At 42.4% G+C, this 24,462-nt stretch overlaps 2 protein-coding genes across 2 annotated transcripts; both read right to left on the reverse strand.

Annotated features, from left to right (window-relative positions):
* Window positions 1–6: 6 nt before the first annotated feature.
* On the reverse strand, window positions 7–841 carry LOC128727797 (uncharacterized). Its single transcript, XM_053821741.1, has 2 exons — window positions 631–841; window positions 7–561 (listed from the first exon to the last, which is right to left on the reverse strand). The coding sequence occupies exons 1-2, from the start codon at window positions 632–634 to the stop codon at window positions 131–133; spliced, it is 435 nt and encodes a 144-aa protein (XP_053677716.1). The 5' UTR covers window positions 635–841; the 3' UTR covers window positions 7–130.
* Window positions 842–3,084: 2,243 nt separating this feature from the next.
* Window positions 3,085–23,603, reverse strand: LOC128722871 (transmembrane protein 184B). The gene is made up of 8 exons (XM_053816554.1): window positions 23,217–23,603; window positions 8,251–8,416; window positions 7,876–8,134; window positions 6,947–7,116; window positions 6,698–6,864; window positions 6,516–6,590; window positions 6,348–6,432; window positions 3,085–3,383 (listed from the first exon to the last, which is right to left on the reverse strand). Exons 1-8 carry the CDS (start codon window positions 23,451–23,453, stop codon window positions 3,085–3,087), a joined length of 1,458 nt encoding a protein of 485 aa, XP_053672529.1. The 5' UTR covers window positions 23,454–23,603.
* Between the last annotated feature and the right edge of the window lie 859 nt (window positions 23,604–24,462).

The raw sequence follows: 24,462 nt of genomic DNA on the forward strand, positions 1-24,462 counted from the left end.
CGTGGCTGCCGTTACGCTTGATAGTATTTAGATGTTGATGTGTCAGAAAATTATCGTTCCGAGTAATATCCGTCACGGAGAGCTCTGGAAGCGTTAGATCCTTTAGCAACGACGTTAACAATGTTCCATTTTACCGTTCACACAGAACTTCGTAGTTTGAAACGGGCACTTCCGCACCTCCATACGGAATGTAGACGCAATTGTGCGAGGCCTGCACCTTACCGACCGTTTGCGAGCCCTCGTGGAAAGCGCGCCCAATGTACAGCGGTTCTCCGTCGACCGTGTTCCCGCCAACGATGGCACCCATCGGTACCTGGCCGTGTCCGGCCATGTCCCAAACCAGCTGCTTCTGTACTAGCACCTCGACTTGCTGGACAAGCGTTTCCTCGCCACCGTACGCGACGTACGCAGCACATTTATCTGGTAGGACCTTGGCCGGGAGGAGATCACCGGCGTGATGCGCACGGCCGACGAAGATCTGTGAACCATCACTATCCTGGCCCCCGGGGACCATGTGAGGCGGGAAAGGTCCACTGGTGCTAACCGATACCCAAGTTGTCGCTGTAGATGAAGAAAAACAGTCGTCAGTATCCCGACATGCTCGGACCAACATCCCCAGACGATCCTTACCCATGGTTTCTAGATTTTCAACTGAAAACGAATACTTCGCGCTTTGCGATGGCACGCGGCACAAAGTCTCGATGTCGTAAAAGTGAGTGTGTTCGATAATGTGGACTTACCGGGCAAGTGGTAAAGTAATGTTTATTTAGACGTTTTTTATCTCTACCGAGCGACATTCTCATGATACCAACATAGACGCCCTCTCCATGCTGCAGTTACAAGCGGCGTGTTTGTGTAACGATGGAAAAGTGTCTCGAAAAAAATATAAAGCAACTTACCAACTTTACTAAGGGTGTGTACGTTTTGGACTCCGTGGTTATCAGCTACCGGTGTCTGAAGTAGAGAATTTCAATCCATTGCTGGTACTGATACAAGTACTTTTTCCTGGGTGATAACATTAACTTACTCTGCACCACGCTGAGTGTAATTCGTCATACAGGAAAAAAAGGCTTAGCTCGCGACACACTAGTAAATAGGACTTACTAAAGTGACCGAGTTTATCAAACGAGAAATTGCCTAGTTGTGTAAATGACCCGGTGTTCGATAAATTCCTTTTTTTATAGTCGATGGATTCAAATAATTATATAATTGTTATATTGTAAGAACGACACCAATTTCACTTTCCATAAATTTTCATCTTATTTATTACCTCTTTCCTATTTTTCATCCCTTCGTGGTAAGGGGTTTGTTTCATCTTTTTTCCGTGCTTCATCCTTGAGAAGCATCCTTATTTAGTCGACAGTTCATAAATCTCTGTTGGGCCTTCTGTATTCTCTGATCTACAAATTTGTCTTTTCCTCCTTTACCTTTTTCACCATATATGGATATATATATATTAATCAAGAATACATGTATATATATTGTGGATCTTTGTACGATCATACGTACATAGTTCTGTTTTTTTCGAAATGCACCATCGAATGCTCCATACTTTGCTCTATCCCTTCATTTTTACTTTGCTCTATATAAATTCACTGTCGTCGCTGTTACTTTTTTATATATATATTTGCATATCGAGTTTTCACATATCCCAGCTCATTAATCTTCAATTTTTCTTCACATCGCGCAATATTGTTGAAACTCGTTCAACTATGCTGCTTTGTTTTGCGTATTGACGATGACACGTGTACAGTAGTGGCTTTTTGCTGTCCTTACCAGTACCGTTATTTAGTTTTTGGCATAGCATAATATACATAGTTAATTCTATATATCGTAAAGCATACTAACTAGTCCCACTTCCTATTTCAATCGACTTTCAATACGCTTGTGGTGTAATTGTTGTTGTTTGCTTTACTCATGCAAATGATTCGCTCAAGCTATCCATGTTGAGACTTTTTCGATCGCGCATTATCGACGTAAAAGCATTAGATTCCGTTCATCACGCTAAATGCGAATATTTTCTCCAATTTTTTCCTGTAACAACAATATTGCCCGTGCTTATTGCGGCGAATATATACGTGGTGTGGAGAGACGTGTTTAAGGGCGGCCAACGAGCAAGGCCTGTGTGTGTCAAAGAAACACATAAACATCGATTTGATCGCAATTTTGGCAATATACGCTACAGCTGGTGCTGTTGCTGCAGTACACAATACACGATGTGGCTTGAGAAAGGATGGATTTCTAACCGAAAGCCATAGTTGCCTATCCGTACTTAAAGCTGTCGATTTTATTTTCAACGTTGCTAGAGTTCTTCACCTTTCCTTTCCAAAAGATGGTTATGGATATCATTGCAATGAACCGCGGTTTCAAGAAACATTGACTCCTCTATTGCCCATCTTGTCTCTGTGTCGCTATTAAAACAACATTAACTAGCAATATTAGTGTCACAGTGACGGAATCAGTATCAGAATCCGTTTCCCCTGTCCGTTGTTCAGCTGAGTCATAAAAATGGCAGGATAATTGTACTATTTCGGTAGTAGTATAGCCATATAGTCATCATTTAGAAACGGGATGCGTGCTTGTTTCTGCACCGTGATGGCAATTCCAAAGCCATCGTCAGTACTGTTGTGCAATTTTGTCATTATTTTCTCGCCACAGTACATGCGCGCGAATGTTAGGTAAGGTTTTTACGATTTTGATTTGAATCCGCTTGTTGGTTAAGCGTGAATTAATCGGCACAGTTCTTGCTCTATCTTAGCTTGCATATTTGCTTTACTGATTTGTTCTCATATACATTTTGCAAAACATATCGCTGCACAAAGCTGCTACATCAGCGATGGGATCAAAATATGTAATAAAACATGTGGAAAAATATGAGCCAGGAGTTAAGATATAACATACTCTTACAATTTAAAAATGAAGGAATTGTCATCACAAACAGGAAATGCAAAAAATGCGTACTAGCTTTCTAATGAACACTACAAAAAATGCGTAACAAGAATGGACATTCTATACGGGATTTTTTAAATTATTTGAAGCCAACCTAAACTAACGTGACCCTCCTCCCTGTGTCGTGTTTCTGCCTTATTGGTACTCATCATCACTGGACAAGAGCATCGTTTTCTCATTATAGTTCTGGCTGATAGTTGACACCTTCTGCGAGACAACACTAGCACCGGGCATAAATTTCCGTTGGCTACCAAGCGTTGGTGGTGCAATGTAACTGCCACCGTGTACCGTTCCAGCGTTGGCTCCATTACCATTGTAGGAACCCGTCGTTGCACCGCTGCCAACACCGTGGCCCTGGCCGTGCCCCGTCAGCTGATGGCTTGGATCATCGGGGTCATACGAGGATACACGAATGCCACGTGGGTTCTTGCCACCTAAAAATAAAAACAAATAACAAACAAAACTCCTCAATCAGTACCACTTTTGAATTTCATGTTTTACATTCGATACTAAAAAGCAACAGCTGTTAAAATGGCATCAATAAATTCCAGTAGATGTGATTCTGAGTAATGTTGGGACACATGTGGCGCGTTTTAAGCATGCAGAAGTACACTGACCAAAAAAAAACAAGACAAAAGTAACATCTAGCAAGTAACAGAGGCGCTGAAGAGATCAGCACTTCGAATACCAGCCGTTCCTATATACATACCATCGGGCAAATTAGATGAATGATGTAGTGGATTTGATGTACTTACCCTCGAACTGCTGCCATCTTCACGCCTGTTTGGAAACTTTTCCCTATCACAGATAACCTAAGCTAATGAAATTTACACTAAACGTGCTTTCTTTCGATTGTCGCATTAGAAAAATCTTAACGTGGTTCCATTTTTAACCATTCAATAATAATGTTAGAGAATTACAAGAAAAAATATATTTTATTATGGAGTTGTTTACTGTACTATGCTCTGTTACGTCCTAACTCTCCTTTAAATACTACGCATTCTTTAATTGCTTCGTGGCAGGTTGTAGTGGCTTTTATAAGCATGTCGTACGGAACCTATTCGGGATCAGTGGGAAACAGTTCCCAACGATAGTAAAACCATTTCAACCCACTAGAATAAGGTCCGCTAAAATAGATTGCTTCCCTACTGAAAATCACATACCATTCTTTTTCTGTTCAAGTGATCCGACGCGAAGGAACATATACTTTCTCACAGCATTCGCATTCGTTTCCTAAAATCTCGCTTTTTACCTTGCATAGTTCGATACATAGTACAATCGTTTGCTTCGCTAGGCTTCTCAACTGCGGGAAAAAGATTAACTCGTCTACATCAAGCCAACGATACATGCAGGTAAAGGTAAATGGAAACAAAATTCGTACAAACGGACATTCAACAGTGTTACTTATCTAGTTTGTTCGTTGTTATTACATGTAGTATGTACAATCACATTTTAGCAAACGAAACAGTTCTAATACAATTTGAAAAATGCAAAATAAAAAAACGAAGAAGGCACTTGGAAATCGCATGCAAAAACAAGTGTTGCAACAAAAGCTGTACTCAAGTAGAATCGCATGTATCGTCAGTTATCTGTAGAGTATTTTAATCGCTATGCTTCGTAGTAACGTTGTTGAATTTTTTTTTGCATTGCATATTTATGAATGTTTCAAATTTTTTTTTGTATTCTAAATGTACTGCCCAATTGTACGGTAAAATTTCTTCATAGGCCGATTTGACGAGAGGCACCAATATTGTTTGTACTACAGCCAATTTTTGCTGCAGAAATTAAAAACTACCAACACTCTTCAGAGTGTCGAATTCACTTGCACTAAATAAAATATCACTGTAGAACAATAAATTTAGAAAAATCTGTTGCAATTTCTTATTTAGAATTCGTAAGCAAAAAAGAAATTTTCTCAGTGGCAAAAATATGGAGTCGTTGAAACGGATATTTTCTCTGCACGATCTTATTGTTGGAATTTAAAAACATCACTTACGATGTGCATGTTTTACTTCTTGATTTCCAATGTTTAAAAATTAAAGTTATATCATAAAACGCTATATTACTGTGGGAAACTTCACACGCATATCATATGGCTGATGCGAAATCAGCTTTTGATTAAGGCGGCCAGTTCTGTTGCTGCATTTGTTTTTTCAAAATTATTTTGTAATCTGCTTTCACATTTTTCTGGCTCTGTCTCATACTGCTAGTTTTGAATTTAAATCTAAAGATAAAAAAGAGTGGATTACGCGTTCCATCAACGATCATAGACCAACGTTTTAGAGTCTCTCGTAAGGCATCTGCGATACAACTTCTGAAAAGTGAAAAGAAGGAAATTTAACGACATGCACATCAAAAGCGCTATGAGAGTAAGAATTGCGAAAGTTTTGTTTCTGGTCACATGAAATTCTCGCTGCTTCAAAAACTCATAAAACACGTGGTTTGCTATTGGTTGCATTTGCACACGCGTGTTTTAAAATAGAATGAGCGAAACTCAGAAGTGCAACGAAATGCGATCGTGTGAGCATGAAGACACGGTGCCAGTGTACGTTAGTGCACCAAACAAAGGATGTTGCCCTAAGCAATAAGTGTGACTGTTACACTTTCAATGCTCAGTGATCGAGTTTGGTTAATCGAATTTATTTTCCAAAAGCCATGGAGGTGCCAAAATGCCAAAACTACAGCAGAAGAAGGTTGCGAGAAGATACGGCTAAGATTAAAAAATGTTTCCCCCGTATGGTACACCGGGATGGTAGTGCTGGTGGCCATTCGTTGGGATGTGCAGTTCTTCCTCGCGCAGCTGGTAATAGCTTTTTAGGTATTGTGGTGCATGAAATTGCTTCTGGTCGCTACGCTTCCGGTCGATTGGAGATGGACAGTCTGCAAGTGATTCATGGAATTTTATTTCCAAGTGTCTTGTTCTCATCTGAAGCAAATGAGCTTGCTTTGTACCGTCGAGCGATAATATACGTTTTACCAAAAATCAGCAAGGATTCGACAAGCCTTCACAACAATACTCTATACTACATTATCTATACAGTTTGAAATTCAAATATCAGTACGTGTTTAACAAGCTTTAACAAGAAAATGTAATAAAACATTCACAATATAAAGAAAATATAATTTTCACTTCATGCACATTATTCGTAACATGTAATGCACATTTATAAGAAGTAGATAACATCAAGTAGCTGAAGTGGAAACACAATGCACTAGTAACAATTGAAATAATAGAAAAGTTGTGCAAAACGTAAAAGAATCAGATGATATGTTTAAATGATAAAAAAATAATAGAAACAAGCATACGACGTTTGTGCACTCAGAATCAGCGAGCATGTAACGTAACGAAAAGTAACAATTTGCAAGTAAAGCAAATCAACACGATTATGAATATTTACCAGAGCTGTACTGCGTGTACTGCTGATACTGCGGATGGAAGTTATGTATCGCGTCAGTCATAATATCCTTCGGGTTCATCGTTTCCTGCGGGAAGGATGCGAATTAAGAGTAAGAAAAGGAAACGGTCTTGAACATTCAACCAAGCACTAGTTAATTCATGCCCTTACCTTTAAACTGCTTGAGATTGATTGCATCGTGACGGATCGACCGTGCGCATCAGTCATGCAACTTTGGGCGTACACCTGGAATAAGAAAAAATTGTAAGTAAAATAATGATCCAAAATGAACACAAGAACGAACCCATTAACTCCTTTAAAACACAACAAATAACCGGTTACCGATTGCTTACCTGGTACGGGAAAGCATACCGCAACGCGATGGCAGCAAACAACATTTCGATGCAGATGAAAAAGTTCTGATAACCGGCCGACACCGTACCGGCAGACGTGGTGGAGCCTCCGGCATCGACGATCGGTGAAATGACCTCCGCCTTTTCCAGAATGGCCAGTCCCACTCCTGAAATTTATGGAGGAGTTAGCAACGGATCTCACTCCGTAGGCCATGATTGTATCACATTCGCCGAGAAACTACACTTTACCTTGCCAGAAGGACAGGAAGATGACGGACTTGACGGTGCAAAACTTCAGCACGGGATCGAAAGGCGTCAGCAGGTCGCGAGTGGCAAAATAGAACAGGTACAGCCCATACAGTGCCAACGAAACCGAGATGTTGTAGATGACGGTGATGTAAATGTAACCTCCATCAGCACTGGTGGTGGTTTAGGAACGAGAACGGACAGAAAATCATGAAAATCCTACCGAATCCCATGCGAACGGAGAATGCACGTGCACGACGATGTTATTTATGGAAACGGAAACCAACAAACTTCCGCTTTTGTTCAGAACTGATGCCTTTACGTGAGCATGAGCACAATAATAGCATTTTCCATGCAGGTCAATCTGTACGCTCAAACTAGAATCTATGCAATCACATTCAAATTTACATTTTAAATTCACAATTAAATTTGTAAAATATAAAATTTTTGATGAGTGAAACTAAGCCGCATATTTAGCCAATTGGTGAGTATGTAAATAAAATCCTGCTTAGAACATCAAATTTTTGCTGACCCAATTCTAGTGCAAGACCTTGGAAAGACTTCTAATCAATACCTATGCTACACTGTGAATGCAACGAGTAGCTACAAAAATAATAGGTGCATTTTATAATAACCGCTGACACTTTCGTAATGCCTGTAGCACTTGCTAGATGATCTAATCTTTCTATTTGCACAGCACCTTACATCATTCCAACCAGAAGCTTATCACCACTGTCACAGTGATGTATTAAAGATTTTTTAATTGGCTTTTGTTACTCTTTGAAAATGCATCCAAATTACATTAGCTCTATGCAATATGCAACGGATTGTCTCACTAACCAATCACACAAACGCCAATTGAATTTAAGCCTTTTCCATCTAACAAAGATAGATGCCACGACGACAGTGGGGAAAAATGGAAAGATTCATACCTCCAGTCACCATCGTGGTAGTGGTTGAACGCCTGCAGAAAGATGATAATGAACGCCATCAGTGGTTTAACGAGGCAGAACTGCAGCGTTGCTTGCTTGCAGAACCGCAGGAATCCGATGGTGTACGTTTTGCCCGCAAGGCAGCACGTTCCGTACAGACAGGACGATTTGATCGGTTTGCCGCGAATCTCGGACATGATGTTCCCTTCGCCACCCAGGTACTCATAGCACAGGGAGAGGAAATTGTAGATTACGAACGCTGCGAATAATGAAACAGAAAGTGCGTTAGCAAAGCAGCTCCGGAGTCGGATGATACTGATAAGAAAAAAAAACCACCGCGATTTATCACAGAAATATGATGATACATTTACTCACCTTCGTAGCAATCACGCACGGTGAAGAAGTACACATAAACACTCTCCGAGTTGAAAAACAGTAAGCTAACCCAAGAGTACGTGGCGTAGATCGGGACGATGAACAAAATTCGAACGATCCATCGTTGTTCCTGCGGGTTTGTGTACCATCGAAGGTGTTGGTAAATCTGCAACGAAAGGAGTACAAAAATGTCATCAGAGTTAGTTAAACTTCACTTTCATGTAATCAACTTCTGTCGTGTATATTAACACCAATTTCTTCCAGCTTACATCTTCCACCCCACTTTTATTCTTTCTCTATGTCTAACAAAAAAACAAGCTTAAGGGGATCATACTAAGAACACGTTCTTCTCTTATTTCCATGAATAATTATAAGTGAATCACATGCCCTTTTCGTGCAAATAACGAGAATATTCGCTGTTCGTTTACGAGTGACCTGCATTTTCCGGTATCTTCTGCCTAGCAATTCCTTTGCAGCCCAATTTAACCGAATAGCGCAGGAAAACAGAGACTTACCCTTATCTATAGGAATGCGGCATGTTGCTGACGTTTGATATCTTCGCCAGTAGTGGCTTTATTAAATATTCATCGCACAGAAAGTGAAACATGAACCATCGAGAGAAGAATACACCGGAAGGTGGTTCCCAAGGAACATCACAAAATGGAGAAGAGTAAACATTCATCTACAGCATGAAGGGATACGACCTACGCGGCTTATGCTCGAGTCACAATAGCATGGTGGTAAAATTGGACGACAAAAGAAATTGTGGACCTTTTTGCAGAAGGCACGTACTCCTCTTGCTGCCGCAGATCCATGAAAACTAGAGCCTATCCATTACCGCCTTCCACGGCTCAAACCTATTCGTCTTGGGGTTTATGTCTAAAATCTTCCACCAATGATGACACAAATAGTAACACACCCACCCAAACAGAAGGTAGAAGAAGGCAGCCAAAAGCTAATGGAATAATTTTCGCGGTGGCCTGTTTTGAGAGGGAAATTTTATTGCTTTAAAATGGCGCACCAGAGGCTCGCTTTCTTCCGCTCCACTGGTGAAGGAAAAACTAACAAAAAAAAACCTGTGCGTTTGGGCAAATCCTACCCAGCGAACCAAAGCCGCGCGTGTGGGTGGAAATCGTTACACCGCGATGATGTTGTCATCGAGCGCATTATGGGAAGGAAAGACAGATAATGCACCCTGCCCTGCTTCTCATCATCCATCCCCCGTCGTTCATCGGTATTCTGGGAAAGCGAAATCGCCTCAGCGACATCATCGGACGGACGTTATCCAATGGCACCGTCGTTTTCGATGGTGGGCAGCGATGTTTACTCTCTCGATTTCGCCTTCCAAAGGCGTCGTTACTGCGCGCCAGATGGATTATGATAAAATGAAGGTTTATTTGGAAGCTCACGGGGCACGACCAACCCCGCCCCGCTGTTGGATGAATGCAATGGCTGAATGAGGAAAACCCATCCCGGTCGAGATTGCGAGATTGCGGGGCCAAAATTTGGTTCACCTTCTCCATCCCGGTTGTGACGAGAAGCGGACGAAGATGTTTACTGTCGATCGCGGCTGTTCTGTTGTAACATTGATTTTATGACAAGCTTAACAGAAGTCCTAGACGATCAACTTCACAGATAACGTGGTCTGTGGAACGACTAATGATTTGTCTGGCTATTCAATCGTCATTAAAAGAAAATAATATGCCTATCTTGATCGACAGTTGGTTGCGTGGTTTAGATTTTTGGAACCAAGTGTAATGGATGCTTTGTAAAGCAAAGAAGTAACAATGCAAAACATATCCAAAAACCAGATTAATCTTTGCTATGTGCGAGAACTCGTCTACTTCAAACTTCATGGGTGCACGTTGAAAAACCATACACCGCAAACAAACCACCGATGTCGGAATTCCCGAATTCAAGCGTAACTAGCGTACGAAAATAAAAATATTTTGAGTACAGTTTCCGACCGGAAAACGGCAAAGGAAACGAACGCGTTTCCGACTGCCGGGTCTGTGCTGACTTGAAACTGGTAAAAATAGCAAAAACAACAGCAAAACCACAAAAATCGATCAACTGTAGCTGTCGATTCGAAACGATGGTCGGTTTATAGAGCCGGCAGTGTTTGGAAACACGTTCGGAAAGTGCACTTGTGGCCTGCAGATGTTATGAACGAGAGTAAACATTCAACCTTTTGACTCATGGACAACTAATGCTGGAATGATGAAACGCCAGGGTTAAGTAATATGAAGTCCAAGCTAAATGTAAAAAAGTTAAATAGCATGGGTAAACCATCAATCGCTGTTAAGATTGCCGGAGAGTGCCTACGCCAGAAGCAGGAAAATTGAGATGCATATTTTATCGAGGAATATATTGCCGCATTACATTTTTCGTTAATGGCAGCAATTTTTATCCTACATGTTAGGTTGCGCAGTTTTTTTTACAGCTGATCCTTGCTAGGCACTGCAGAGACAAATTACCCTTTCATCTATCGGCTGCATGTAGGGTTTACAAAACTGCACGCGATCGTCACTTTCTCGTTTCTGGGCCGCTGAACACGCTACATCCCACGAGAGAACGTTCCTAACTCACAACAATTTTCCACCCAACCATGTTTTTCGCTGGCTCACACAATTCCCCATATCTGCTTTTTTACTTTCCTAAAGAGCGTTAGATTCGGGATGTATTAACGGCACGTACGGTACTTAACGTGCCATGTGTGTTATTTTTTCGGAGCATTTTGTTGCCCTGAGTAATGGAATGTAATGGAGCTCTTTATTTAACCCTTGTGAGGGTTATTCAAAGCAGGAAATAAAATCCAAAATGATATTATGAAGTTTGCGCGATTAACCTCAACACCGACAAGTTAAGTATAAAATTTACAAGAAAAATGCGTAAACCTGCAACTATCGTAATACTATTTCTCTTAACTTTCACTCAAGGGTTAAAAGGTAAGCATTTCTCCGGAAACGTGCTTGACAGAAAGGGTGAAACCGCTCGGGTAAAGGAGAACAGGATAAACAACGGCTACTATACCGGTCGTTCATATAAATGCCTCTAAACCTTCGATGCTAAAAGACACACTAAAATAAATCTTCGGGGAGCGGTTCATATCCTTATTTTCCGGTAAATCACCAAGGTGAGCAAAAATGTAACTTCAATTTAGAGAAGAAAGCAGAAACACTACACGCTGTCTTTTACAACGTTTTTTGGTGACGAAACTTGTAGACATAGTCCTTTTTGAACATGACAAGGATTTATTCTTTATCAATTATTTAATTTATAATTCAATGTCAATAGTTTAATTCACCTATCAAGTGATTGAAGTACTTTAACTACCAAAATATATTGTCAAGAAATTCAATTACTGTATTCGAAAATAGGAAATTTTTTATTACGAAATGAAAAAATAAAACGACAGAAAGTTTGCTGCTTGGTCCACAATTCTGAGATAAAGCGCAACGAAGATATCATCAGATAACGCGCCACCGCACCATTTCACGTGTTTAAAAATGTAAAAAACATTGTGATAAGGAAAAATGTCACTTCATTCAATTTCAAGCCACTTTTACAATTTTTCGATAAAGAAAGTCAAACACATGACAGCGTGAACACTTCTCAACACCTCCAATGGGTATGGGAAAAACACATTCTGCGTTTACAACAATTATTGATCATGGAAACGGTCTTCGGAGCAATAAGCACGTTTTCTCAAAGAAAACGAAACGTAATCGAAAACGAAAACACGATTACTGCACACAAAGAAGGACTAGGACAAAGCAGTCCCTCCAAATGGGATTTTTGCGTACCTCAAAACCTCAAAGGGCAATAACAGGAATAGAGGCCATAAATAGCAGGACACTTTAAATGCAACCCAGTCTGGGGACCACGCAAGAGCCTTCAACCAACAACCATGCTACACGGTTTGATGCCTCACATTTAACACCCAAACTCCCCGTTGAATCCGTCAATTCCCTTCTAGACGCAACGCAACGTCCAGTACCGACAGTCTCCCCTGTGGTTTGTCACCACAATAACGTACATGTTGTGCTATTTTTCCAACTAGTTATGACACGTCAGCTAATGAAGCCATATCGACGAGGAAAGCCGTTTCGGTGGGCTGAAAGCTACCAGGGCAGCGTTCGATTCAAGGCTGGCAATAGAAAAGAATGCAATTTGCGTTGCGGCTTTGCATCTCTCCTTGCGTTCACACCTTGTGAACAGAATATTTTGAGCAAAATTAATTTTACGAGCTATCCTCGGTTCAGGACGACCATTTCACACACCCTTAAAAAGTAACGTAAAAGAAGGGAATCATCCACTGGTGACCATGTGAGTTAATAAAGCACATGCAATGGCCATAAAAACAACCAGATATTATACAATACTCAGTCAACGATAACATTTTGCGTTCGAAAAGGATAACGACAGCGAAAGTTGCATACGAAACAAGACTGCAACCACCGGAGAGTAGTACGGGCGTGAAAATGAATGATGCTCACCGATTGATTACTACCCTCCAAAGCGGAAAACATACCACCCCCGGGTTGGCGATCGCGTCCGCTAGTTGTGGGCATAACCTCCACAAAGCACCGCTGCGTGCAAATCTCTCGTTCGTCGTCGTCGTAAAGTGAAAGGACTCGTGGTCGGCGATTACTTCACAGTGACGACGATTACGTGAGAAAAATGACCAACTGTCCAGTGCCAGAAAAGAAAAGTAGGAAACCTAACCGGACAAAAGTGAGCAATGTAAGGACGCACGACCGAAAGAGCGCACAGTTCGAATGGTGGTTAAGCAACGAGAAGCAGCTTTTTTTATGCAAAATGTGTGGAGTACACGGTCTGTGCGGCAACCACTATTCCGGGGACGAGTACTTTACATGCCGCTAGCTACTCGGTTACAACGTAACGCTCCATTGGTTGCCCTTTAATTGATGGTTTCAACGAGCAAGGCTTCATCAAGGAGGAAGCTATCAACTGTAACCAATACATACGCGCTCGGAGGCTCGCCCGAAAGTTGAGAACACTAGGCGGTATGGAATCACATTGGGCAATACAAGCTCCTAAATATGATTGATTTATCGCGTGCTGTAGTACTTGCCGGACTTGTGGGTGCCTATTGCGTCGCCAAACACACTACGCCACGTGAGAGCTAGGGAGGTAAAGAGACTCATATTTCAGTGACCGCACAAGGCGTATTAATGCCTTGTTTCGACCTGCCCTACCTCTAGATCGTCCCATCAACGTCACGCAGTGATAGACCATCATTCATTCATAATTCAATACCACCGGCCCAGGGCGGAGCTTGCCAGTGCGCAAGGAGCTTATTTTCCACCACACGGTGACGGGAGTTCTCGAAGGAGCAGCTATACTAATTAATATCATGAGACTGCTCTCGATTACGAGGTGCTTGAGAACTGCGGGAGTTCGGTGCCTGGGGATCTAATCATAGCCGTGATATTTCATCAGCTCCAATAATTAACGAGCTCACACTCGGTAGCGTACCCAAACTAACGCCCAAACAACGCACACAATCTACACACCAACGCTTTACCGGATGGTAACGTTTTGTTATGTGTTTTTTTGTATACACTTATATCACGCGCAGAAAATGAAACGTAAAATGGCGTGTTGAGTTTAAATTAACAAATGGAACTGCAGTGAAAGCGCGATAGGTTTAATCTAAATTTCACTTTCATTAGTCATCGTTGGTAGCAGTCATCACTCATCTAAAGATGGGAGGAAGAGCTTAGGCCTAACGAATCGATAATATTGATCGAACAGCGGCACTCCTGCCGTAGCCATGGCGTACCGTCTCGCAGGTGATGATGCGATGCCAACACTCCTCGGTTTCACGTGACAGTGACTGATTTGAGGGGGCACTACCCGAGGGAATTATAGGAACTCGATGTACCAGGCGTAGAGATATTTAATACAAATAATTGTTTAATCAAAAACGAGCTGTTAAAATCTTTAATTGTAAGACTCGAACAGTAACTGTTACATATCTATAGGGAGCTCTGTTTGTTCTACCGAGATTTGACTATGCTAAATAACAAATATCAAGTTATGTTTGGTAGAGTAACAAATAAAACTGCATCAAGGTACGCATGTCCCTATCGTGTGCTTCATCGCCGTTTCGTGCCAATGCCGAATTTGTACACCGAGAACGAATACCTCACAGGACAGAGAGCGTAGAGAACCGAAACAAAACCAATTCCAACTGGATGGGTCAAAACTTCCGTACCGTCCATCACGGCAAAAAGCACTGGGAACTTTAGCGACAGCTGTCATTTTTTCTCCACATAAAAACGCACATCATCGTAATTTTGGTAGTCAACAAGCGATCCTTCATGGGGTGCGCTGCTGCGCAACCGGAAAATGCCGCAGCAATAAAGGCAATCGGAGGAGGTGCGTCTCCGGGGGGAGGAAATGCATTTCCACTATCCAACCACATTCTCCACACTCACGGGATCCAATAGTTACGATGCGCAACTGTCTTCTCACTTCAAATTATACCACCATTTATCGCCAAGGATAGTTGCCTACTCAGAAACGCTGAGTCGTTCCGAGCAATACACACGCATGTATAACTTTACTAGCTAATGCTTGCAAGAAGACAGAGAAAGAGAGCAAGAGAAAGATTTTGATTGGAGTTGGTTAGTAGTAACTAGCTCGAAAAATGGAAATGAGGCCGTTGGCACGAACGGCAGCGAGTTCCCAGCGATACCATGCTCCAAAATCCGCACCCGAACGAATGGAACAATTACACTTCCGCTCTGTGCCCGCGTTCCGGATCCGGGCGTTAACGATGAACCCGCGGAAACTAATCGATTCCAGCCGGTTTCTAAGTTCGTGGCCACTAAACCGTGTAATGATGAACATAATGATGTTCACCTTTCGCCTACACAACAGAAACCGTACCGAGTACACGGTACGTTCTAGGGTTGACTTGGCACAAGTCAGCTATAGCATAGCACACAAAAAGAATCAGGAGAAAAACAGCAATGTAATCATTAGATCAAATCGCGTTCGCTTCTGATACGGTTGTAACACGGCACACGAGAGCAGCGCTTGGAGCATAGCGTGTACAACACGCACCTATACACTAACGATCTTGTGCAGCTTAACGTTGACAGCGAAGGACGTTGCGTATGATGAATCATCAGATAGGGTTGTTTTTTTCCGCCCTGATCCGTCCACCATCGCAACTGATTAGTAACGATTTGCAGATTCGATTTGTTTCATGTTTCGTGTGCCGATTTTCGCTAAGGTGAAATGTCGCAACAGCGTTGACGTTGATCCTCGTACATGCGCACCGTGACGAACATGATCGTTTTCGGCTCCGCACTTCGGCAGTCGTTTGTTTAGACGGCCTAGATTTTCTCCACCACCCACTTTCCCTTACCAATTTGAAACGTGTTGCGTTTCTTTCCTTTTTGTGATCATTTTGCAAGCAACAAACAGTACATTTGTTTGACCAAATCTGGTTAGCAATCAACAATCCTCTATAATACATATATCCTGTTCTAGGATGTTCGACTAACTATGTTTGAAATGTTGCAAAAAAAAAGCAACACACCATTCGTCATTTGTCCCCTTCCCCAACCACAGCACAACAACCGATTCTGCGGCACCACCAGTCGACCATGACCCTGATCGATCATGGTGGCATTTTCAAAGTTGCAAACAGTCACACGTCGTAGCATTCGCGCGCACATTTCAAATGTCGTGGTTGCTTAGCCAACGTGGAGATCGCCACAGGCAAGCGGATTGAAACGCACGCACCACGATCAAAACACAGAGCTGATTTTCCTTCGCACCTCATGTCACGCATTCAAACGTACCCCGAACATACGCTGGCGCATGAGGTGTGCTGTATATTCACCACAGCAAACGGCACGTGCTGATGGACTTAAGGAGATGACGCTCGTTTGAAGGCTACGTAAGCTTTATTGTTTCTTTCCCAACGTCCAAGGACGAGGAATCACGAGGGAATTCAACTTTGAGAGCACTGAACTACAAAAACTGAACACGCATCTCACAGTACAGCTAACATTGTAACAGTTTTCTTTGTACTATGTAAAACTATGTAAAAATGTGTTATGTGTACTGTCTATATCGATCCCCGAAGCATCACCAAAGGAATGGTACACAAGGCTTGGAAATAATCGACCACTCTCTAGGGTTTGGTCGTTGAAGAAGACCTTTAGCTCAACTTACGGTGATCGTGAGCAACAAATCTGCTTACACAACTGATGGTGCCCTTTTCCACGTTCGCATAACCACCTACTCTACCTGCGACGAGTTCGAAAGAAGCGATCGCAGACGGGGACGATTTTCCTAGCCCCAAACGTTGGACGTTGGCAAAAAATATGATGCACGAACTCGACCAAAAGCGCTAAACTTGGTACAGGAAGCACTCCTGCTTTCCGTTCGATTTATGCCTTTTTTTTATTCTCGCTGTTGCTTCTCCACAGCAAGAACCGGTTCATAATAACGCTGCGAGCAACTCAACGATGAGTTTACCAAAGAGTTGATTCTCGTGTGATCGAGTTTAGCAGCGATGTCTAGGGTCTTGAGTGGTTGGAATCGCGAAATCGTGCATTCCCAACACTGCCCCCCTTTTGCGCCAGTTTCTCATTTTCTTAGCTCTCCCCCCAACCGTGGTGGTTTCCGCCATCGGGGCTAAAAATAGAGGAAGCTATAAAAAATAAACCACGACATGAGAAGTGGGAGAGCTTTTGAAAATCCATTCCTAGATTAACTGCACTTGCGAGGATTTGTACAAGGGAAGGCAAGAAGAAAGTCTTGCCATATCACGTTGCCAAATAACTTATTTCATTAAGACGCGCTTTGCCCGTTTCTCGTGGGAGCGTTCAACCAGTTAATCTCAAGAAAGCGCTCGTGGAACATTTGGCCTGAAACGGTGAGTTTTACGGGGTTCGCTTTGAAATGATGGAATTTTTAAAAGAAAAGTTAACGGAAATTCTACACATCAGGTAAACCAGAGCCTACAAATTTTGTTCTCCCATCGTTGAAGGTAACGCTTTTTTTTGTCAAGTTCATCGAGCGGAACAGAAAACGACTGATTAGTTGCGCACTTTTGAACTGTAAAATGACTTAGATAGGTTACTGACGATACAGAGGTTACAGTGATGCCCTTTGATTCCATCTTCAAAAGGCGATGTAATTCTCACGCCTTCAAACGTTCAACTGTGGGTGAGTAATTCGTCGGAATCGTGAGAAAACAGCACAACACATCGGTAGTGTTTCATATTGCTGTTGGATTTGTAGCTAGAATTATGTGATCGGTTGCGTTAGAAGCAAGAAAATTCACACAATTGTTCGAAATTTACTTGAATGTAAAGCGCATCCTTCAAGGATGTGATGTAAAGGAGTTTGAAAATTGAAAATAAATACGGATTTAAAATATAAATTCCCGATGATGCAGCACCACGCAAACGGAGCTTGACTTGCTTGAAACATGGTAGATTTAACGTTAAATGTAATCAAATAATCCGCTTTCGTCCGCGTCCGAGCTGCACAAGCGACGCTGATTGGCATTGTGCACTTCTTCTTAGATATTACGCCGTAAAAAACAGATCACTCGCCATTCCTTCGACCCAGGAACATTTGCATCCCATTTCGACACACACACCGATAGCTTAGTCTAATGCCAAAACGATAACCACGAACAATGACGCTCGGAATGTAAAAAAGGAGCCAAACCCTGTCGCTTAATCACCGTTATTCAGATGATTTATGATTGCAAAACGATGCACTTCCATTCACTGGGCGGTAATGCAGAATCGTCTGTTCGTGACGCGAAAGAGTGATCATCGAGCGTCTGGTGCTTGGAGCGCAAAAGCTCCGAGCCAGGACGATGGCATAAGGACGAAACCCTGTGTTTACATGCACCTTTGGATGCCGTCTTGCATTTTGGTTTCGTTCGTAGCTCGTCTAGCGAAGATATGATATATATTGTCGGCCGTCTAAGCTGCTCTTGAACATGGTAAAAACGAAGTTCTTTAAAGCAGACATGTACGAGAAGTATTAGAAGTTGAGGGTACAGTTAGGAAGCTGTTTGAAAATCAACACGTACAACTTTAGCATTATAATTTGACGCACACCAAACTTTCCTAGCCATTTCGAAAAGTTTAACAGCAGAAAGCAGAAGAGAAACATCATAAAAAATGTGGCATTATTTGTATGCGCCCAGCCAGCTGCATTCTGCACCTTTTCGTGAGCTGACAAACCAATGCACCATCGTTAGCCGCAACTTGTGTGATGCGGAGAATCGAAAAAATAACACAGCGGCAACCGATTTACATATTGGCAGCATAAAATGCATAAACAACCATACCCAGGAAGGAAGTTGCTGGTTGCTGGTGGCTGGTGGTCACAAACGCTATAGTGCAGCCTGCTGGACATGTTATCCTCCAGAATGAATGCTTTCATGGAATGGTTTGGTGCTACGCCATCCATTTTGCGGTAGTACCGTCGGTCGGATTAGCGTACCAAAAACCGGAAGCTTCATCTTTATGTGCACCACATAAATTGAGACCTTTACAAATGCGCGAAAGGTAAAAAAAACTAGAGGTCATTTAAACACACGGAGAAAAAAGTCTTTGTTTCTGGTTTTACGTGATGCAATCGCTAGTTTTGTCAAAATAAAACTCCACGACACAGGATATTATCATGATCAGCTTGAGCGATTTTTTTAATTGGTAGCTTTTAACAGTCAACACTCAATCGTTGCTCCATATGTGCCGGAACCCTATTCACACGGGCTTGATTGGCTTGTTTGGCAACCATCGGCGCTATGACATATTTGCCAGCTGCATATTATTCCGAGCCGGTGTGGAAATGAATTAAAAAGCCATATTCTTCGCCGTGATTGATTTGGTTCATTTGGCCTTGACATTTTGTCTTGCGGAAATTTCGTTGATCCTAAAAGCGACGCTCTGCGCAGGTTTCTCACACTGAAAATGAAAGCCAAAACTAGCGCAACATATAAAAAAAACCCAAACAAACCAAAAGAAACACAGCGAACCGAAGCATCGCTTCTTCGCCGATCAAAAGCAAGGTCTGCGTTAGTAATTGCTGTCGAAAGTGAAGACAAAAAAAACACCCCCTCCCAATTCGTAGCAATAAAACAATAACATTGCCAGACAGCTCAGTAGTTGATGCAATTTCACCCAAGGCAAGTATTTTACCTCAACCGGCTGGTACTTCACATACATAGGAAACGTTATGGGTTAGGGGTTGTAAACACAAGTCGCTCAACTGCTCCTTCTAATCGATTTTCCCGTATTCTATCGATGGTAGCGAATATTGAATATACAATTTTCTACCAATAACTACTGGAGCAGAACGTATTGGACCAATACACGACCATGTCTTGAGGAAAGATCTTTGAACGGATGGAAAACCATACACCGAACCCAAACATATGTACTTTTTGTTTTGCTTCACCCAAGTTAATATACCCCCAAACACGCATTCTAATGGCGCACAATTAGTTCGGCTTATTATCTGTGTAGAGTGCGCATCGCACAGATCTGTGTTTCCATCCAAATGAAGGCTGAATTTTCCGCCAAATGAAAATTTACCCACAAATTACCATATTGTATCCATTCATGCATACCCGGGCTCTGTGCGGCTGCATCTCATTAGGTGTGAGGCGTTTAATTTATTTCCCTCGTAATTGCGCTCCAAAATGTAGATAAACCAATACCTTCCACCGTGCGTCAAATTTTCTTTTTTTCTTAGAAAATTATCTCGAAAGCTCTCGTTGATTGCTCGATTTAAAATGGCGTTAAATAATGTTTTGCAGCAAATATCATTCAATTTGACCCAGCACTCGGAAATCAGTTTTGGATGATGTTGTAAATCATATCGAATATTGTAATTATTGTGAGTTGAAACAAGAGAAACACATATTTCCCTAGAAAACGAGCAAAAAAATGTGCCAGTTGCTTGATCGATTTATCAAATGGGTCGTCGAGAGATGCATCTTCTACATAATGCACCACAAGAAAGTCGCTCTCGTTAGCGGTTACATGGCGATTAGCAAGTGTGTTGAAAGTCGGGCTAGAAATGTGTGTTTTAGTGCACATGGCCGCAACGGCTAGCCGCCGAAGTAGTTCAATTATACACACACCTCGTTAGCAACGTGAAAGGAGAAAAGAACGAACGTCGGATATGCCGACAAACGAGGTTTTAATTCCAGATCACAGTGCGATCGCGATGTACGATGACGCTCAACACGGAAACATACGGGGGATGGTTCCGATTTGATAGGCAGCGGCAGCTTTCATCGGTTTCCACAGATGTCTGGTGCGCGAAAAGAAATCGTTCATCATGCACGGAACACACACGATGTAAACCTCCTCCCACACCCATTCGCGCAATGCGCAACATGATGATCATAGAGCGAATGAAGCCGATTGTTTCTTCGTCACAAAAACTCCTTTTCAGGCGCTATTTGATGAAGCATCTTAAGCGAGGCAGCGCAACTATCCGACAATCGGAGCACGGTCTACGGTAAACCAGATCAAATCAATCTTCCCTTTCCGATTTCCAACGAAAACAAGACTTCAAGGTTATGTCTTTGAACAAAATGCCCATCGAACTGTGGCGAATGTGGCCGAGGACTGTGCGAGGTGACTTTGAGTGCTGATTTTATTAATGGTCCAATAGATATGAGGCGATTGAAAGTGAAGTTAAAACGCGTGTAGGACGAACCAATCCGTTATTGCGGTAACACTCAAAAGGCTAATGGTGGAAATGTCATAAAAATATGTTGCTACAATGTACGCTACGGTGAGCGACCACATGGCAGAAAAAAGAAAACAAAGGGCAAATTGAAAATATTGTTCAATTCATTGGAAAGCGATGAACGAACGTACATCTCATCGATCAACATGGTGGACCCTTTTCAAACCCTTTTTAAAGACAACCTTAGTTTTGGTCACATAAGTAGCCACCAAAGTAGAACTCAAAAGATAATCGAAAAACCATAATCGACCTGCCATGGCTAGCGACATATGTTTATTTGAAACATATGGATCGGTTAACTTTAGGCAAGTTATGTTCAATTTCAACGTTCGATGATGACGTCACACCACCATCGATTGGCCATTTCGTTCTGCGTCACTTTCATGGTAATGGCTTCGTCCACCCCTCGTTCAAGCTAAAATCTGTTCTATAATCTAATTAGTTCAACAGTTTGTCCATTCCAAAACACAAAAACGCATATACTTTGCAAATAAACTCCGGAAAATGTCACGGTGTGCGAGAAAGACAAGAAAGCCTGAAATGTGTATAATTCTCTTTTCTTGGACTGTCCTCCATCAGCCCATTGGGAAAACTACTTTCAATGATGTAGGGCAGAAAATAAATTAAAACTTTTCCTATTTCCAATACGATGAAACCAGACGCCTTAGAAGCGCATCAAAAAAGATACGACCGATGACATAGGCTGCTAAGGTGTGTACCCTTTCCTGTGAGTAGCGAAGTAGATTGAAAACAGACAAGACTTTAAATGAAGTACCCTATATAACGAGTAAAGTTTTGGGCATCAACTAAACGCTGCTCCATCGCACGTAGACATAAAGCTATACGGCATTAATAAAGGTAATAGCCCCGACACGTGCGCTGTGATATAGAAACCTGCTATGCAAAATAAGCCAAGTACCAAAAAACTAATTATACATGATCAAATGACATAACCAACGATTTTCCGTATTCGATTATAACTTATTGCATGATTTCTAGTTCATAAATCGAATCTTTCAAATTAAAAACTTATTTATTCATACAATCTCCGAGCATAATGGAATGCACGTGACATAAATGCCATTAGTATTAGATATTAATTATAAGGTTCGTTTGGGATTCCTACTCTAGATATAGGCGTTATACATTGCAAGACTTTTCAACAATGCAGAGAAACGGCTTGCACGTAAAGTCTAGCGAGCTTAAACGAACATAAAAAGCCTTCAGGAGAACAGGTCCTCAACTAGTCCGCGGAATAAAAAGACCAGAAGAATGAGGAAAACAAGTGAAAACCTGCTCCAGACAAGACACCCCACTCAAGGACCAAGCGCTGTAGACGACGAATATGAATGGCGACAATTAATTATGAGATTGGGCTGATGAGAGAGACAGGTTTTCTGACAGAAGCTAGCATCTGAATCGCTGCATCCATTCAAAATGAAGATATACATGAACTGGATCTTACTACTACGAATTGTCGCATCTTGGCTGCTTGTAATGTGCAACAAATGCATGCACCCCTGATGAACGAATGCATTGTTGTAAATTTTGAAGCGAATAAAATACGACAAAACACAACAAATCGATCACAACGACGCGAGAATGCTGCTGCCTGGCGGGCTTTCATACAAAAAAAAACCGTACAGCCACAATGTAGCTTTGCTCATTCCCCCGATGCTAATGCCGCAATAATGGCACCTGAAAACAATGCGCAACACACGCACGGGCGGTGCTCACGTATCCGTGACCGAAGAGGACCAGAACGCACCGAAGAAGGCGGCACCCGCGAAGGGGGGAGTGAATTTTCGCCATTTCCGCATGTCACGCACGGCTCGTTTTCCAACGGTTCTGTAGGATTGTTTGCCTTTGTTTGGAGCGTGCAGCGATGTAAACAGGAGCAGCAACAAAAAACAAATTTCCACCGCTACAGTACTGCATACGAGGCAAAAAAAAAACAACCTCCCTTAGGCAACGTTCGCTTATAGTAAAGTTTATCGACATAGCGTTTGAGAGATGAAATCAACGAGACATCATGCAACGGCGCGCTCGTATCCCAATACCCGACATATATGCAAGTCTACGCAAAACCATAAGTACCCTTTTTAATAAGGATACAAGAAAAGTTTAAGTAATTTTAGGTATTTTACGAAAGCCATGCTACTTAAAAGGAATTGTGATGAACTCACCTGCTGACACGTGATGAACAACGCTATCCAAACGCAAATACCGGCAAAGATCTGAGCCGTTTTAGCCTGCAGGAAGATGCCATCACCCACGTGGTTAATGATGGGATCGATCGCCAGCGCTGAGGCCTCCGTCACGCGCACGGCAATGTTCGCCTTGGCCGTGCTGCTGGCCGCGGCGGCCGTGGCGGCGGTAGTATTGGCCAGCAGCTCGCTCGCTGCCGGATGTTCCGTGCTCATCGTGATGTCCGAGCTGAGGCCCTCCGTGCAGGCACCGCCGTTAACACGCTAACCGCTGCAACTGTCCGGGTCCGTGTCCGTTCTTACACAGCACCGATCGAAACCAATCACGAGATCTCTCCACCACGGTTCGCGGTTCGTTGCTCGCGGCTCGACAGACTCCCAAGGCGTGCGACCTTCGTCGGAGGCTGTGTCCGAGGCTCCTCCTTCCTCGAACACCCGCGGGGTTCTTCTCCTTTGTGGGCTTTGGCTTTCCAACTAGACACAACCGATCCGACGACAACGGTCGCTCCCTCCTTCTTCTGCAGTTGCTCAATCACTTGTGCGATTCCACCGTGGCCCGAGGGTGGTTTCGTGAATTCGAAGAAATTTTCGTCTGCCTTTCCCGCACACTGTAACACACTTTATCTCGCTACGGGTCTGCACCAATTACTGCTCACTCGCACGCACTCTCACTCATTCGCGAATTGCATATGCACCTTTCAAACACTTCCACTGAAATCACACCGTGGCGAGGATGAATATTGGGAGGGGATTAAGAAAGAAATGAAATAAAAATGGAAATTTTCGATCTCCTCAACGAACCGTACACATTTGAACAATCAATTTCACTTTCTAATGCGAACAAAATAACCATCCACACGTGTAGATGCGGTAAATCACAACATTTGCTATATGGTCTAAATAACGTCTTAAGAATTAAACTAATTAAAGCTACATCAGTACATTTCGGTTGCATAAAAGTAGGCAATAGATAATCATCAGCGGTCAATAGATAATCCAAGACAATAGCTTCGAAGTTTCAAAGTGCATACCAAAAATAACTGAAATTCCAAGCAGTTTCTCTTTAGCACAATTCCGCTACAATGCGCTGCCGTAAACAATAGCATAGCGCAGAATAAAGCGAAAAAAACGAATAGCATGAACACCGTTCGCTTTGAAACGGCACATCAGAATTTCCCGTTTGTTAAACGCATTTATCTTTAAGAAAATGTCAACCTGTTTTTCC

This window comes from Anopheles nili, chromosome 3, assembly GCF_943737925.1.
Source record: "Anopheles nili chromosome 3, idAnoNiliSN_F5_01, whole genome shotgun sequence".
In the NCBI taxonomy this organism is placed as follows: Eukaryota; Metazoa; Arthropoda; class Insecta; order Diptera; family Culicidae; genus Anopheles; species Anopheles nili.